The 17,745-nt window shown below is 53.8% G+C and overlaps 1 protein-coding gene across 1 annotated transcript in view; it reads right to left on the bottom strand.

Moving 5' to 3' along the window:
- The window catches only part of pawr (PRKC, apoptosis, WT1, regulator), a gene marked incomplete at its 5' end in the record, with an annotated part of 53,889 nt that overhangs the window by 20,612 nt on the left and 15,532 nt on the right, over positions 1 to 17,745 (bottom strand). Inside the window, one exon of the mRNA XM_084338446.1 lies at positions 16,750 to 16,876. Coding sequence (XP_084194572.1) covers positions 16,750 to 16,876 — 127 coding nt within the window. The remainder of the gene's footprint in view (positions 1 to 16,749; positions 16,877 to 17,745) is intronic.

The following is a 17,745-nucleotide window of genomic DNA, read 5'->3' as shown; positions in this document are numbered from 1 at the left end:
AACACACGCTTGTAGGGATGCTTTGGACTACTGACCCCGCCCGCCCATTGAAGTGCAATGTCCAACAACGTCGAGCACGATCGCTGTGGATAACTGGAATGGCGATGAGATTATTGGATTCTTTTTTTTTCATTACTTCAGAGACCAGGTAAGGACACCATATATGAAAGCTTGCGTTGATCTGATATTTATTTCGACTGCGGTTGAAGCTATCTGTGTTATAGCTGTTTGGTTGTTTTCCGTTGGGTTGCAGGATGGGGGGGGGGGGGGGGGGGGCGCCGGTCTAAATCACATTGCATGCGTGCACGACAAAGGATAATAGTGATGATCTAGCGTTGATTTCAGAAGATCCGATAATCAGGCGAAAAATTACAACATGTTTATTGAATTACACAAAAGCGCTGTTTTCGTGTCTTTTCCCTGGAATTGCTCAGAAGCGGCCGGACTACCGGTATGTTCATATTCAAAACGATATAAAACGGAATTTACGGATGAAAAAATTATCTGTTTTGCACGTTGACCAGAAGCAGCTCAATGAGACTTGACAGCGTTATTATACCCATAGCTATACTATAAAATATAGGTTAGGTCTACAAAGTACAACTACCTTTACATGGGGTTAATGCACGGCACGGAAGTGGTCACTTCCCGGAAGGGGCGTGGCACTCATGTGTTAAGAAGGACCTCTTTAAATCTAGTGCTTAAGCAGAGGTGTGTTAAGAAGGACCTCTTTAAATCTAGTGCTTAAGCAGAGGTGTGTTAAGAAGGACCTCTTTAAATCTAGTGCTTAAGCAGAGGTGTGTTAAGAAGGACCTCTTTAAATCTAGTGCTTAACCAGAGATGACATCTTTCAGGGAATAACTCAACATGGAAAAAAACATAAGAAAAAAAATTACTACTCAAGGGGCATTTGAATGGAGTGTCTTGTTTTTCGACTCTGAAAAACCCTTCAGTGAAATGCAACGGAAATGACAGGATACAGAAGTAGTTTCCCCTCCTGTTTCAAGAGGAACGCAGGTGACATTTGGGTCTGAAAGTGCTGGAGCGGCTGTCAAGGGCTTAGTGTTGGAAGAGACACATCTCCACTTTTTAAAAGGTCATCTCTCCAAAACACGAAGGAGATATTGCTGTTAAGAGAGAGGGGCTGGGGCCACAGCTCCAGTGGACCAGTCGGAACCCCGTCCGGCAGATCTAAAAATACATCGAGGAATGGCCAGATCCTCACAATCTATATAGAGAGGAGACGAGATGAGAGGAGACAAGATGAGGAGAGGAAACTAAAAGAGACGAGACGAGATGAGAGGAGACAAGATGAGAAGAGACGAGGAGAGGAGAGGAGACGAGAAGAGAGGAGAGGAGACGAGACGAGAGGAGGAGAGAGGAGACGAGACGAGAGGAGAAGAGAAGAGGAGACGAGACGAGGAGAGGAGACGAGACGAGAAGAGAGGAGAGGAGAAGAGAGGAGGAGACGAGAAGAGAGGAGGAGACGGGAGGAGACGAGACGAGGAGAGGAGACGAGACGAGAAGAGAGGAGAGGAGAAGAGAGGAGGAGACGAGAAGAGAGGAGGAGACGAGACGAGGAGAGGAGACGAGACGAGACGAGAGGAGAGGAGAGGAGGAGACGAGACGAGGAGAGGAGACGAGACGAGACGAGAGGAGAAGAGAGGAGGAGACGAGACGAGGAGAGGAGACGAGACGAGACGAGAGGAGAGGAGAAGAGAGGAGGAGACGAGAAGAGAGGAGGAGACGAGAGGAGGAGAGGAGACGAGACGAGACGAGAGGAGAGGAGAAGAGAGGAGGAGACGAGAAGAGAGGAGGAGACGAGAGGAGGAGAGGAGACGAGACGAGACGAGAGGAGAGGAGAAGAGAGGAGGAGACGAGAGGAGGAGAGGAGACGAGACGAGACGAGAGGAGGAGAGGAGAGGAGGAGAGGAGACGAGACGAGAGGAGAGGAGAAGAGAGGAGGAGACGAGACGAGGAGAGGAGAGGAGAAGAGATGAGGAGACGAGAAGAGAGGAGATGAGGAGAGAGGAGACGAGACGAGACGAGAGGAGACGAGGAGATGAGGAGAGGAGATGAGGAGAAGAGGAGACGAGAAGAGACGAGAGGAGAGGAGAGGAGAGGAGAGGAGAGGAGAGGAGAGGAAAGGAGAGGAGAGGAGAAGAGACGAGAGGAGAGGAGAGGAGAGGAGAGGAGAGGAGAGGAGAGGAAAGGAGAGGAGAGGAGAAGAGAGGAGAGGGGAGGAGAAGAGAGGAGAGGAGGAGAGGAAACGAAAAGAGACGAGATGAGATGAGAGGAGAGGAGAGGAGAGGAGAGGGGAGGAGAAGAGAGGAGAGGAGGAGAGGAAACGAAAAGAGACAAGATGAGAAGACGAGACGAGAAGAGATGAGAAGAGACGAGGAGACGAGGAGAGAAGAGAGGAGAGGAGAGGAGAGGAGAGGAGAGGAGAGGAGAGGAGAGGAGAGGAGAGGAGAGGAGAGGAGAGGAGAGGAGAGAGGAGAGGAGAGGAGAGGAGAGGAGAGAGGAGAGGAGAGGAGACGAGAAGAGAAGAGAGGAGAGGAGAGGAGAGGAGACGAGAAGAGAAGAGAGGAGAGGAGAGGAGACGAGAAGAGAAGAGAGGAGAGGAGAGGAGAGGAGAGGAGGAGAGAAGAGAGGAGAGGAGACGAGAAGAGAGGAGGAGACAAGAAGAGAGGAGGAGAGAGGAGGAGACGAGGAGAGAGGAGAGGAGAGGAGACGAGAAGAGAAGAGAGGAGAGGAGAGGAGAGGAGAGGAGAGGAGAGGAGACGAGAAGAGAAGAGAGGAGAGGAGAGGAGAGGAGACGAGAAGAGAAGAGAGGAGAGGAGAGGAGACGAGAAGAGAAGAGAGGAGAGGAGAGGAGAGGAGAGGAGGAGAGAAGAGAGGAGAGGAGACGAGAAGAGAGGAGGAGACGAGAAGAGACGAGAAGAGAGGAGAGGAGAGGAGAAGAGAAGAGATGAGAGGAGAGGAGAGGAGAGGAGAGAGGAGACGAGAAGAGAGGAGACGAGAAGAGAGGAGAGAGGAGAGGAGAGGAGAGGAGAGAGGAGAGGAGAGGAGAGAGGAGAGGAGAGGAGAGGAGAGAGGAGACGAGAGGAGAAGAGAAGAGAGGAGAGGAGACGAGAAGAGAGGAGGAGAGAGGAGAGGAGAGGAGAGGAGAGGAGAGGAGAGGAGAGGAGAAGAGAAGAGAGGAGAGGAGAGGAGAGAGGAGAGGAGAGGAGAGGAGAGAGGAGAGGAGAGGAGAGAGGAGACGAGAAGAGACGAGGAGAGAGGAGAGGAGAGGAGAGGAGAAGAGAAGAGAGGAGAGGAGACGAGAAGAGAGGAGGAGAGAGGAGAGGAGAGGAGAGGAGAGGAGAGGAGAGGAGAAGAGAAGAGAGGAGAGGAGACGAGAGAGAGAGGAGGAGAGAGGAGAGGAGAGAGGAGACGAGAGGAGAGAGGAGATGAGAGGAGAGGAGACGAGAAGAGAAGAGAGGAGAGGAGACGAGAAGAGAGGAGAGGAGAGATGAGACGAGGAGAGAGGAGATGAGAGGAGAGGAGACGAGAAGAGAAGAGAGGAGAGGAGACGAGAAGAGAGGAGAGGAGAGATGAGACGAGGAGAGAGGAGATGAGAGGAGAGGAGACGAGAAGAGAAGAGAGGAGAGGAGACGAGAAGAGAGGAGGAGACGAGAAGAGACGAGGAGAGAGGAGAGGAGAGGAGAGGAGAGGAGAGGAGAGGAGAGAGGAGAGGAGACGAGAAGAGAGGAGGAGACGAGAAGAGAAGAGGAGAGAGGAGAGGAGAGGAGAGAGGAGAGGAGAGGAGACGAGAAGAGAAGAGAGGAGAGGAGACGAGAAGAGAGGAGGAGAGAGGAGAGGAGAGGAGAGAGGAGAGGAGAGGAGACGAGAAGAGAAGAGAGGAGAGGAGACGAGAAGAGAGGAGGAGAGAGGAGACGGGAAGAGACGAGGAGAGAGGAGAGGAGAGGAGAGGAGAGGAGAGGAGAAGAGACGAGGAGAGAGGAGAGGAGACGAGACGAGAAGAGAGGAGGAGAGAGGAGAGGAGACGAGAAGAGAGGAGGAGACGGGAAGAGACGAGGAGAGAGGAGAGGAGAGGAGAAGAGAAGAGAGGAGAGGAGACGAGAAGAGAGGAGGAGACGAGAAGAGACGAGGAGAGAGGAGAGGAGAGGAGAGGAGAGAGGAGAGGAGAGGAGAGAGGAGAGAAGAGAGGAGAGGAGACGAGAAGAGAGGAGGAGACGAGAAGAGAAGAGGAGAGAGGAGACGGGAAGAGACGAGGAGAGAGGAGAGGAGAGGAGAGAGGAGAGGAGAGGAGAGGAGACGAGAAGAGAAGAGAGGAGAGGAGACGAGAAGAGAGGAGGAGACGAGAAGAGAAGAGGAGAGAGGAGACGGGAAGAGACGAGGAGAGAGGAGAGGAGAGGAGAGAGAAGAGAGGAGGAGAGAGGAGAAGAGAGGAGAGAGGAGAGGAGAGGAGAGGAGAAGAGAAGAGAGGAGAGGAGACGAGAAGAGAGGAGGAGACGGGAAGAGACGAGGAGAGAGGAGAGGAGAGGAGAAGAGAAGAGAGGAGAGGAGAGGAGAAGAGACGAGAAGAGACGAGGAGAGAGGAGACGAGAAGAGAAGAGAGGAGAGGAGACGAGAAGAGAGGAGGAGACGAGAAGAGAAGAGGAGAGAGGAGACGGGAAGAGACGAGGAGAGAGGAGAGGAGAGGAGAGAGGAGAGGAGAGGAGAGGAGAAGAGACGAGGAGAGAGGAGAGGAGAGAGGAGAGGAGAGGAGACGAGACGAGAAGAGAAGAGAGGAGAGGAGAGAGGAGAGGAGAGAGGAGAGGAGAAGAGACGAGGAGAGAGGAGAGGAGAGGAGACGAGACGAGAAGAGAAGAGAGGAGAGGAGACGAGAAGAGAGGAGGAGACGGGAAGAGACGAGGAGAGAGGAGAGGAGAGGAGAAGAGAAGAGAGGAGAGGAGACGAGAAGAGAGGAGGAGACGAGAAGAGACGAGGAGAGAGGAGAGGAGAGGAGAGGAGAGAGGAGAGGAGAGGAGAGAGGAGAGAAGAGAGGAGAGAGGAGAGGAGAGAGGAGAGGAGACGAGAAGAGAGGAGGAGACGAGAAGAGAAGAGGAGAGAGGAGACGGGAAGAGACGAGGAGAGAGGAGAGGAGAGGAGAGAGGAGAGGAGAGGAGAGGAGAGGAGGAGACGGGAAGAGACGAGGAGAGAGGAGAGGAGAGGAGAGGAGACGAGAAGAGAGGAGGAGAGGAGAAGAGACGAGAGGAGAGGAGAGGAGACGAGGAGAGAGGAGACGAGAAGAGAGAAGAGAGGAGACGAGAAGAGAAGAGAGGAGAGGAGACGAGAAGAGAGGAGGAGAGAGGAGGAGACGAGAAGAGAGGAGACGAGACAAGAAGAGACAAGATGAGGAGACGAGAAGAGAGGAGACGAGACAAGAAGAGACAAGATGAGGAGACGAGAAGAGAGGAGACGAGACGAGACGAGAGGAGACGAGGAGATGAGGAGAGGAGATGAGGAGAAGAGGAGACGAGAAGAGACGAGAGGAGAGGAGAGGAGAGGAGAGGAGAGGAGAGGAGAGGAGAGGAGAGGAAAGGAGAGGAGAGGAGAAGAGACGAGAGGAGAGGAGAGGAGAGGAGAGGAGAGGAGAGGAGAGGAAAGGAGAGGAGAGGAGAAGAGAGGAGAGGGGAGGAGAGGAAAGGAGAGGAGAGGAGAAGAGAGGAGAGGGGAGGAGAAGAGAGGAGAGGAGGAGAGGAAACGAAAAGAGACGAGATGAGATGAGAGGAGAGGAGAGGAGAGGAGAGGGGAGGAGAAGAGAGGAGAGGAGGAGAGGAAACGAAAAGAGACAAGATGAGAAGACGAGACGAGAAGAGATGAGAAGAGACGAGGAGACGAGGAGAGAAGAGAGGAGAGGAGAGGAGAGGAGAGGAGAGGAGAGGAGAGGAGACGAGAAGAGAAGAGAGGAGAGAGGAGGAGACGAGGAGAGAGGAGAGGAGAGGAGACGAGAAGAGAAGAGAGGAGAGAGGAGGAGACGAGGAGAGAGGAGAGGAGAGGAGACGAGAAGAGAAGAGAGGAGAGGAGAGGAGAGGAGAGGAGAGGAGAGGAGACGAGAAGAGAAGAGAGGAGAGGAGAGGAGAGGAGACGAGAAGAGAAGAGAGGAGAGGAGAGGAGACGAGAAGAGAAGAGAGGAGAGGAGAGGAGAGGAGAGGAGGAGAGAAGAGAGGAGAGGAGACGAGAAGAGAGGAGGAGACGAGAAGAGAGGAGAGGAGAGGAGAGGAGAAGAGAAGAGATGAGAAGAGACGAGGAGAGAGGAGAGGAGAGGAGAGAGGAGAGGAGAGGAGAGGAGAGGAGAGGAGAGGAGAGGAGAGGAGAGGAGAGAGGAGACGAGAAGAGAGGAGACGAGAAGAGACGAGGAGAGAGGAGAGGAGAGGAGAGGAGAGAGGAGAGGAGAGGAGAGGAGAGGAGAGGAGAGAGGAGACGAGAGGAGAAGAGAAGAGAGGAGAGGAGACGAGAAGAGAGGAGGAGAGAGGAGAGGAGAGGAGAGGAGAGGAGAAGAGAAGAGATGAGAAGAGACGAGGAGAGAGGAGAGGAGAGGAGAGAGGAGAGGAGAGGAGAGGAGAGAGGAGAGGAGACGAGAAGAGAGGAGAGGAGAGGAGAGGAGGAGAGAGGAGAGGAGAGGAGAGGAGAAGAGAGAGGAGACGAGAAGAGAGGAGAGGAGAGGAGAGGAGGAGAGAGGAGAGGAGAGGAGAGGAGAAGAGAAGAGAGGAGAGGAGACGAGAAGAGAGGAGGAGAGAGGAGAGGAGAGAGGAGACGAGAAGAGACGAGGAGATGAGGAGAGACGAGGAGAGAGGAGATGAGAGGAGAGGAGACGAGAAGAGAAGAGAGGAGAGGAGACGAGAAGAGAGGAGAGGAGAGATGAGACGAGGAGAGAGGAGAGGAGAGGAGAGGAGAGGAGAGGAGAGGAGAGAGGAGATGAGAGGAGAGGAGACGAGAAGAGAAGAGAGGAGAGGAGACGAGAAGAGGAGACGAGAAGAGAGGAGGAGACGAGAAGAGACGAGAAGAGACGAGGAGAGAGGAGAGGAGAGGAGAGAGGAGAGGAGAGGAGACGAGAAGAGAAGAGAGGAGAGGAGACGAGAAGAGAGGAGGAGACGAGAAGAGAAGAGGAGAGAGGAGAGGAGAGGAGAGAGGAGAGGAGAGGAGACGAGAAGAGACGAGGAGAGAGGAGAGGAGACGAGACGAGAAGAGAAGAGAGGAGAGGAGACGAGAAGAGAGGAGGAGACGGGAAGAGACGAGGAGAGAGGAGAGGAGAGGAGAAGAGAAGAGAGGAGAGGAGACGAGAAGAGAGGAGGAGACGAGAAGAGACGAGAAGAGACGAGGAGAGAGGAGAGGAGAGGAGAGGAGAGGAGAGAGGAGAGGAGAGGAGAGAGGAGAGGAGAGGAGAAGAGACGAGGAGAGAAGAGAGGAGAGGAGACGAGAAGAGAGGAGGAGACGAGAAGAGAAGAGGAGAGAGGAGAGGAGAGGAGAGAGGAGAGGAGAGGAGAGGAGAAGAGACGAGAAGAGAAGAGAGGAGAGGAGACGAGAAGAGAGGAGGAGACGGGAAGAGACGAGGAGAGAGGAGAGGAGAGGAGAGGAGAGGAGACGAGAAGAGAGGAGGAGAGGAGAAGAGACGAGAGGAGAGGAGAGGAGACGAGGAGAGAGGAGACGAGAAGAGAGAAGAGAGGAGACGAGAAGAGAAGAGAGGAGAGGAGACGAGAAGAGAGGAGGAGAGAGGAGGAGACGAGAAGAGAGGAGACGAGACAAGAAGAGACAAGATGAGGAGACGAGGAGAGGAGAGGAGAGGAGAGGAGAGGAGAGGAGAGGAGAGAGGAGAGGAGAGGAGAGAGGAGAGAAGAGAGGAGAGGAGACGAGAAGAGAGGAGGAGACGAGAAGAGAAGAGGAGAGAGGAGACGGGAAGAGAGGAGGAGACGAGAAGAGACGAGAAGAGACGAGGAGAGAGGAGAGGAGAGGAGACGAGAAGAGAGGAGGAGACGAGAAGAGAGGAGGAGAGGAGAGAGGAGAGGAGAGGAGAGGAGAGGAGAGAGGAGAGGAGAGGAGACGAGAAGAGAAGAGAGGAGAGGAGACGAGAAGAGAGGAGGAGACGAGAAGAGAAGAGGAGAGAGGAGACGGGAAGAGACGAGGAGAGAGGAGAGGAGAGGAGAGAGGAGAGGAGAGGAGAGGAGAAGAGACGAGGAGAGAGGAGAGGAGAGGAGAGGAGAGGAGAGGAGAAGAGAAGAGAGGAGAGGAGAAGAGAGGAGAGGAGACGAGAAGAGAGGAGGAGACGGGAAGAGACGAGAAGAGACGAGGAGAGAGGAGAGGAGAGGAGAGGAGAGGAGAGAGGAGAGGAGAGGAGAGAGGAGAGGAGAGGAGAAGAGACGAGGAGAGAGGAGAGGAGAGGAGACGAGAAGAGAAGAGAGGAGAGGAGACGAGAAGAGAGGAGGAGACGAGAAGAGAAGAGGAGAGAGGAGAGGAGAGGAGAGAGGAGAGGAGAGGAGAGGAGAAGAGACGAGAAGAGAAGAGAGGAGAGGAGACGAGAAGAGAGGAGGAGACGGGAAGAGACGAGGAGAGAGGAGAGGAGAGGAGAGGAGAGGAGACGAGAAGAGAGGAGGAGAGGAGAAGAGACGAGAGGAGAGGAGAGGAGACGAGGAGAGAGGAGACGAGAAGAGAGAAGAGAGGAGACGAGAAGAGAAGAGAGGAGAGGAGACGAGAAGAGAGGAGGAGAGAGGAGGAGACGAGAAGAGAGGAGACGAGACAAGAAGAGACAAGATGAGGAGACGAGAAGAGAGGAGAGGAGAGGAGAAGAGAGGAGACGAGGAGAGAGGAGAGGAGAGGAGAGGAGAGAGGAGAGGAGAGGAGAGGAGAGGAGAGGAGAGGAGAGGAGAGAGGAGAGGAGAGGAGAGAGGAGAGAAGAGAGGAGAGGAGACGAGAAGAGAGGAGGAGACGAGAAGAGAAGAGGAGAGAGGAGACGGGAAGAGAGGAGGAGACGAGAAGAGACGAGAAGAGACGAGGAGAGAGGAGAGGAGAGGAGACGAGAAGAGAGGAGGAGACGAGAAGAGAGGAGGAGAGGAGAGAGGAGAGGAGAGGAGAGGAGAGGAGAGAGGAGAGGAGAGGAGACGAGAAGAGAAGAGAGGAGAGGAGACGAGAAGAGAGGAGGAGACGAGAAGAGAAGAGGAGAGAGGAGACGGGAAGAGACGAGGAGAGAGGAGAGGAGAGGAGAGAGGAGAGGAGAGGAGAGGAGAAGAGACGAGGAGAGAGGAGAGGAGACGAGACGAGAAGAGAAGAGAGGAGAGGAGACGAGAAGAGAGGAGGAGACGGGAAGAGACGAGGAGAGAGGAGAGGAGAGGAGAGGAGAGGAGACGAGAAGAGAGGAGGAGAGGAGAAGAGACGAGAGGAGAGGAGAGGAGACGAGGAGAGAGGAGACGAGAAGAGAGAAGAGAGGAGACGAGAAGAGAAGAGAGGAGAGGAGACGAGAAGAGAGGAGGAGAGAGGAGGAGACGAGAAGAGAGGAGACGAGACAAGAAGAGACAAGATGAGGAGACGAGAAGAGAGGAGACGAGACGAGACGAGAGGAGACGAGGAGATGAGGAGAGGAGATGAGGAGAAGAGGAGACGAGAAGAGACGAGACGAGAGGAGAGGAGAGGAGAGGAGAGGAGAGGAGAGGAGAGGAGAGGAGAGGAAAGGAGAGGAGAGGAGAAGAGACGAGAGGAGAGGAGAGGAGAGGAGAGGAGAGGAGAGGAGAGGAGAGGAGAAGAGACGAGAGGAGAGGAGAGGAGAGGAGAGGAGAGGAGAGGAGAGGAAAGGAGAGGAGAGGGGAGGAGAAGAGAGGAGAGGAGGAGAGGAAACGAAAAGAGACGAGATGAGATGAGAGGAGAGGAGAGGAGAGGAGAGGGGAGGAGAAGAGAGGAGAGGAGGAGAGGAAACGAAAAGAGACAAGATGAGAAGACGAGACGAGAAGAGATGAGAAGAGACGAGGAGACGAGGAGAGAAGAGAGGAGAGGAGAGGAGAGGAGAGGAGAGGAGAGGAGACGAGAAGAGAAGAGAGGAGAGAGGAGGAGACGAGGAGAGAGGAGAGGAGAGGAGACGAGAGGAGAGGAGAGGAGAGGAGAGGAGACGAGAAGAGAAGAGAGGAGAGGAGAGGAGAGGAGACGAGAAGAGAAGAGAGGAGAGGAGACGAGAAGAGAGGAGGAGACGAGAAGAGAAGAGGAGAGAGGAGACGGGAAGAGACGAGGAGAGGAGAGGAGAGAGGAGAGGAGAGGAGAGGAGAGGAGAGGAGAAGAGACGAGGAGAGAGGAGAGGAGAGGAGACGAGACGAGAAGAGAAGAGAGGAGAGGAGACGAGAAGAGAGGAGGAGACGGGAAGAGACGAGGAGAGAGGAGAGGAGAGGAGAAGAGAAGAGAGGAGAGGAGACGAGAAGAGAGGAGGAGACGAGAAGAGACGAGGAGAGAGGAGAGGAGAGGAGAGGAGAGGAGAGGAGAGGAGAGGAGAGAGGAGAGGAGAGGAGAGAGGAGAGAAGAGAGGAGAGGAGACGAGAAGAGAGGAGGAGACGAGAAGAGAAGAGGAGAGAGGAGACGGGAAGAGAGGAGGAGACGAGAAGAGACGAGAAGAGACGAGGAGAGAGGAGAGGAGAGGAGACGAGAAGAGAGGAGATGAGAGGAGAGGAGACGAGAGAGGAGAGGAGAGGAGAGGAGAGGAGAGGAGAGGAGAGGAGAGGAGAGGAGAGAGGAGAGGAGAGGAGACGAGAAGAGAAGAGAGGAGAGGAGACGAGAAGAGAGGAGGAGACGAGAAGAGAAGAGGAGAGAGGAGACGGGAAGAGACGAGGAGAGAGGAGAGGAGAGGAGAGAGGAGAGGAGAGGAGAGGAGAGGAGACGAGAAGAGAGGAGGAGACGGGAAGAGACGAGGAGAGAGGAGAGGAGAGGAGAGGAGAGGAGACGAGAAGAGAGGAGGAGAGGAGAAGAGACGAGAGGAGAGGAGAGGAGACGAGGAGAGAGGAGACGAGAAGAGAGAAGAGAGGAGACGAGAAGAGAAGAGAGGAGAGGAGACGAGAAGAGAGGAGGAGGAGAAGAGAAGAGAGGAGGAGAGAGGAGGAGACGAGAAGAGAGGAGAGGAGACGAGAAGAGAGGAGGAGAGAGGAGGAGACGAGAAGAGAGGAGACGAGACAAGAAGAGACAAGATGAGGAGACGAGAAGAGAGGAGACGAGACGAGACGAGAGGAGACGAGGAGATGAGGAGAGGAGATGAGGAGAAGAGGAGACGAGAAGAGACGAGAGGAGAGGAGAGGAGAGGAGAGGAGAGGAGAGGAGAGGAGAGGAGAGGAAAGGAGAGGAGAGGAGAAGAGACGAGAGGAGAGGAGAGGAGAGGAGAGGAGAGGAGAGGAGAGGAAAGGAGAGGAGAGGAGAAGAGAGGAGAGGGGAGGAGAGGAAAGGAGAGGAGAGGAGAAGAGAGGAGAGGGGAGGAGAAGAGAGGAGAGGAGGAGAGGAAACGAAAAGAGACGAGATGAGATGAGAGGAGAGGAGAGGAGAGGAGAGGGGAGGAGAAGAGAGGAGAGGAGGAGAGGAAACGAAAAGAGACAAGATGAGAAGACGAGACGAGAAGAGATGAGAAGAGACGAGGAGACGAGGAGAGAAGAGAGGAGAGGAGAGGAGAGGAGAGGAGAGGAGAGGAGAGGAGAGGAGAGGAGAGGAGAGGAGAGGAGAGGAGACGAGAAGAGAAGAGAGGAGAGAGGAGGAGACGAGGAGAGAGGAGAGGAGAGGAGACGAGAAGAGAAGAGAGGAGAGGAGAGGAGAGGAGAGGAGAGGAGAGGAGAGGAGACGAGAAGAGAAGAGAGGAGAGGAGAGGAGAGGAGACGAGAAGAGAAGAGAGGAGAGGAGAGGAGACGAGAAGAGAAGAGAGGAGAGGAGAGGAGAGGAGAGGAGGAGAGAAGAGAGGAGAGGAGACGAGAAGAGAGGAGGAGACGAGAAGAGAGGAGAGGAGAGGAGAGGAGAAGAGAAGAGATGAGAAGAGACGAGGAGAGAGGAGAGGAGAGGAGAGAGGAGAGGAGAGGAGAGAGGAGAGGAGAGAGGAGACGAGAAGAGAGGAGACGAGAAGAGACGAGGAGAGAGGAGAGGAGAGGAGAGGAGAGAGGAGAGGAGAGGAGAGAGGAGAGGAGAGGAGAGGAGAGAGGAGACGAGAGGAGAAGAGAAGAGAGGAGAGGAGACGAGAAGAGAGGAGGAGAGAGGAGAGGAGAGGAGAAGAGAAGAGACGAGGAGAGAGGAGAGGAGAGGAGAGGAGAGAGGAGAGGAGAGGAGAGAGGAGACGAGAAGAGACGAGGAGAGAGGAGAGGAGAGGAGAGGAGAGGAGAGGAGAGGAGAAGAGAAGAGAGGAGAGGAGACGAGAAGAGAGGAGGAGAGAGGAGAGGAGAGAGGAGACGAGAAGAGACGAGGAGAGAGGAGATGAGAGGAGAGGAGACGAGAAGAGAAGAGAGGAGAGGAGAGATGAGACGAGGAGAGAGGAGATGAGAGGAGAGGAGACGAGAAGAGAAGAGAGGAGAGGAGACGAGAAGAGAGGAGGAGACGAGAAGAGACGAGGAGAGAGGAGAGGAGAGGAGAGGAGAGAGGAGAGGAGACGAGAAGAGAGGAGAGGAGAGGAGAGGAGAGAGGAGAGGAGAGGAGACGAGAAGAGAAGAGAGGAGAGGAGACGAGAAGAGAGGAGGAGACGAGAAGAGAAGAGGAGAGAGGAGACGGGAAGAGACGAGGAGAGAGGAGAGGAGAGGAGAGAGGAGAGGAGAGGAGAGGAGAGGAGACGAGAAGAGACGAGGAGAGAGGAGAGGAGACGAGACGAGAAGAGAAGAGAGGAGAGGAGACGAGAAGAGAGGAGGAGACGGGAAGAGACGAGGAGAGAGGAGAGGAGAGGAGAGGAGAGGAGACGAGAAGAGAGGAGGAGAGGAGAAGAGACGAGAGGAGAGGAGAGGAGACGAGGAGAGAGGAGACGAGAAGAGAGAAGAGACGAGAAGAGAAGAGAGGAGAGGAGACGAGAAGAGAGGAGGAGAGAGGAGAGAGGAGACGAGAAGAGAAGAGAGGAGAGGAGACGAGAAGAGAGGAGGAGACGAGAAGAGAGGAGACGAGAAGAGAAGAGAGGAGAGGAGACGAGAAGAGACGAGGAGACGAGATGAGGAGACGAGAAGAGACAAGATGAGGAGACGAGAAGAGAAGAGAGGAGAGGAGACGAGAAGAGAGGAGAGGAGAGATGAGACGAGGAGAGAGGAGACGAGAAGAGAAGAGGGGAGAAAGGAGACGAGAAGAGAGGAGAGGAGACGAGAAGAGAGGAGGAGAGGAGAGAGGAGACGAGAAGAGAAGAGAGGAGACGAGAAGAGAGGAGGAGAGAGGAGACGAGAAGAGAGGAGATGAGAGGAGAGGAGACGAGAAGAGAGGAGATGAGAGGAGAGGAGACGAGATGAGACGAGAAGAGACGAGAGGCGACGAGATGAGACGAGAAGAGAGGAGGAGAGAGGAGACGAGAAGAGAGGAGGAGAGGAGAGAGGAGACGAGAAGAGAAGAGAGGAGACGAGAAGAGAGGAGGAGAGAGGAGACGAGAAGAGAAGAGGAGAGGAGAGAGGAGACGAGAAGAGAAGAGATGAGACGAGAAGAGAGGAGGAGAGAGGAGACGAGAAGAGAAGAGGAGAGGAGAGAGGAGACGAGAAGAGAAGAGAGGAGACGAGAAGAGAGGAGGAGAGAGGAGACGAGAAGAGGAGAGGAGACGAGATGAGACAAGAAGAGAGGAGGAGAGAGGAGACGAGACGAGAAGAGAGGAGGAGAGAGGAGGGGAGAGGAGGAGAGGAGAGAGGAGACGAGAAGAGAGGAGGAGAGATGAGGGGAGAAGAGAGGAGGAGAGGAGAGAGGAGGAGAGAGGAGACGAGAAGAGAGAAGAAGAGAGGAGACGAGAAGAGAAGAGGAGAGTAGACGAGATGAGACAAGAAGAGAGGAGGAGAGAGGAGAGGAGACGAGAAGAGAGGAGAGGAGGAGAGAGGAGGGGAGAAGAGAGGAGGAGAGAGGAGGGGAGAAGAGAGGAGGAGAGAGGAGGGGAGAAGAGACGAGGAGAGGAGAGAGGAGACGAGAAGATAAGAGGAGAGGAGAGAGGAGACGAGAAGAGAAGAGAGGAGACGAGAAGAGAGGAGGAGAGAGGAGACGAGAAGAGAGAAGAAGAGAGGAGACGAGAAGAGAGGAGGAGAGGAGACGAGATGAGACAAGAGAGGAGGAGAGAGGAGAGGAGACGAGAAGAGAGGAGAGAGGAGGGGAGAAGAGAGGAGGAGAGGAGAGAGGAGACGAGAAGAGAGGAGGAGAGAGGAGGGGAGAAGAGAGGAGGAGAAGAGAGAGGAGGAGAGAGGAGACGAGAAGAGAGAAGAAGAGAGGAGAAGAGAAGAGAAAAGGAGAGGAGACGAGATGAGACAAGAAGAGAGGAGGAGAGAGGAGAGGAGACGAGAAGAGAGGAGGAGAGAGGAGGGGAGAAGAGAGGAGGAGAGGAGAGAGGAGACGAGAAGAGAAGAGAGGAGAAGAGGAGACGAGAAGAGAGAAGAAGAGAGGAGACGAGAAGAGAAGAGGAGAGGAGACGAGATGAGACAAGAAGAGAGGAGGAGAGAGGAGGGGAGAGGAGACGAGATGAGAAGAGAGGAGAAGAGAGGAGACGAGAAGAGAGGAGGAGAGGAGATAAGATGAGGAGGAGAGAGGAGAGGGGACGAGAGGAGGGGAGAGGAGAGGAGAGGAGAAGAGAGGAGAAGAGAAGAGAGGAGAAGAGAGGAAAGGAGAGTAGACGAGAGGAGAGGAGAAGAGAGGAGATGAGAAGAGAGGAGAAGAGAAGAGAAGAGAAGAGAGGAGATGAGAAGAGAGGAGAGGAGAGGAGAGGAGAGGAGAGGAGAGGAGAGGAGAGGAGAGGAGAGGAGAGGAGAGGAGAGGAGAGGAGAGGAGAGGAGAGGAGAGGAGAGGAGAGGGGAAGAGAGGAGAGGAGAGGAGAGGAGAAGAGAGGAGACGAGATGAGAGGAGAGGAGACGAGAAGAGAGGAGACGAGAAGAGAGGAGAGGAGAGAGGAGGGGAGAAGAGAGGAGGAGAGGAGAGAGGAGACGAGAAGAGAGGAGGAGAGAGGAGGGGAGAAGAGAGGAGGAGAAGAGAGAGGAGGAGAGAGGAGACGAGAAGAGAGAAGAAGAGAGGAGAAGAGAAGAGAAAAGGAGAGGAGACGAGATGAGACAAGAAGAGAGGAGGAGAGAGGAGAGGAGACGAGAAGAGAGGAGGAGAGAGGAGGGGAGAAGAGAGGAGGAGAGGAGAGAGGAGACGAGAAGAGAAGAGAGGAGAAGAGGAGACGAGAAGAGAGAAGAAGAGAGGAGACGAGAAGAGAAGAGGAGAGGAGACGAGATGAGACAAGAAGAGAGGAGGAGAGAGGAGGGGAGAGGAGACGAGATGAGAAGAGAGGAGAAGAGAGGAGACGAGAAGAGAGGAGGAGAGGAGATAAGATGAGGAGGAGAGAGGAGAGGGGACGAGAGGAGGGGAGAGGAGAGGAGAGGAGAAGAGAGGAGAAGAGAAGAGAGGAGAAGAGAAGAGAGGAGATGAGAAGAGAGGAAAGGAGAGTAGACGAGAGGAGAGGAGAAGAGAGGAGATGAGAAGAGAGGAGAAGAGAAGAGAAGAGAAGAGAGGAGATGAGAAGAGAGGAGAGGAGAGGAGAGGAGAGGAGAGGAGAGGAGAGGAGAGGAGAGGAGAGGAGAGGAGAGGAGAGGAGAGGGGAAGAGAGGAGAGGAGAGGAGAGGAGAAGAGAGGAGACGAGATGAGAGGAGAGGAGACGAGAAGAGAGGAGACGAGAAGAGAGGAGAGGAGAAGAGAGGAGAAGAGAGGATAAGAGAGGAGAGGAGACAAGAAGAGAGGAGAGGAGAAGAGATGAGACGAGATGAGAGGAGAGAGGAGACGAGAAGAGAGGAGAGGAGAGGAGACGAGATGAGAAGAGAGGAGAGGAGAGGAGAGGAGAGGAGAGGAGAGGAGAGGAGAGGAGAGGAGAGGAGAGGAGAGGAGAGGAGGAGAGAGGAGACGAGAAGAGAGGAGAAGAGAGGAGAGAGGAGACGAGAAGAGACGAGAAGAGAGGAGACGAGAAGAGAGGAGAGGAGAGGAGGAGAGGAGAAGAGAGGAGACGAGAAGAGACGGGATGATAGGAGACGAGAAGAGACGAGGAGACGAGGAGAGGAGAGGCGATGAGGAGAGGAGATGAGGAGACGAGATGAGGAGACTCCACCCTCTTCAGACCATGTGACCGGTGCTGCGGCCACGCCCCCGCGGTGGGACTCCACTCTCTTCAGACCAAGCCGCCCCTGTCGATGGAAGCTCGTTTATAGCCGTCTGGAGACCCATCACGGGGCACTCTGGAGGACCATCACACAGGCCTCGCCAAAAACGAGGAGCTCATAAAAAGGGGAACGTTTTGAGACTTATGGGGCCGATAGGGAGAGGGGGGGCTGACAGCAGGTGTGAGTGATGGAGCCCACCCCGAACCCCAGAGGGGCAGTAGAAGGAGAGATGGTAGATAACAAAAGATCACGCATTCAAAGCAACAGTCTCCTAAAGTGGGCGGGACCTTTACACTGGCGCTATCCCTATTCGTTCACTGCAAGATCTGCCGGTCTCCTAAGGATATAATCGGCCAATGCCGCGCTCCGTGTAGCTCAGGTGATGATGAGTTACAGGACACGTCTCTGGCGGGAGTACCGTTACCTTCTCCAGCTCGTCCAGCCTCCTCTCCAGACCGCCGGGGGCCACGGGGGCGGCGTCTCTGCCGTGACGGTTGTGTCGCTGTCTGGCGTTCCCACCGGCCTCCTCCTCAGAGCCCGCCCCTGTGGAGCTGAGCACACAGTAAATAGGGCTGTCAATCATTGTAATGGGACAATGGGAATGTGGGAATTGGATCTGTAAAATTGGAATAGGAACTTAAAAAAAGTATTGAAAAAGTAAGGAAATCAATCAAAATCCATGGTCAACATTAACCTTGCACGGCAGCACGGTTAGTTCACGAGATCACGCGAGAACCCATGTAGCCAGGCTTCAAGTCATGTGCTTGTTGGGACCAATCGGCTTCCTTTTTGTATATTCAGTATTTTTATTTTTAAAGTGCCGACTCTATTCCAAACAGTTTCAAAGGACGACGGTCCTGGCGGGGTCAGGTCAGGTCAAAACATAAAGAGGAATCAAATAGGTGGCCAAAGAATCTTAAATCACGTCAAAGTTGAATTGAATATTTACACTTTATTATCTAATATGCATACGTATACACAGTATAATCCATTTGTCTCAAATCCAGCAACCAGAATGACCTCCGATAGGAACGAGTGCACTAAATGTTCCCATCATTTCATAAGCAAGTTATATTAATAAAAGATTGGCTGAGAAAGTCTGATTCGCGAGGGAACGGCGTCTGACATTCAAACCGTCCAATAATGCAATGTGATGCGCGATATATCGGCCGATATGGCCGTTTTTTTTCACATCGTATCGGTCCGATATCAAGATAGGGCCGATATAAAAAAATATACACATGTTTTGGCCTTAAATAGTTTCAAAATATCAGTCATTTCTGAAAATAAGTTACAAAAGTATATATATAAAAAAGCAAAAAAAAAAAAAAAAAAAAATGCGTTTTGGAAAATAGCTCTTATTTTGATTATCATAAAAAAGTGTTTTCTATACAGAGATATCGACATTGGTAAATATCGG

Source organism: Notolepis coatsorum (genome assembly GCF_963971535.1).
Source record: "Notolepis coatsorum genome assembly, contig: SUPER_15_unloc_1, whole genome shotgun sequence".
NCBI lineage: Eukaryota > Metazoa > Chordata > Actinopteri > Aulopiformes > Paralepididae > Notolepis > Notolepis coatsorum.
The sequence above is the reverse complement of the archived record's forward strand: the minus strand, read 5'-3'. Positions and strand labels throughout refer to the sequence as shown.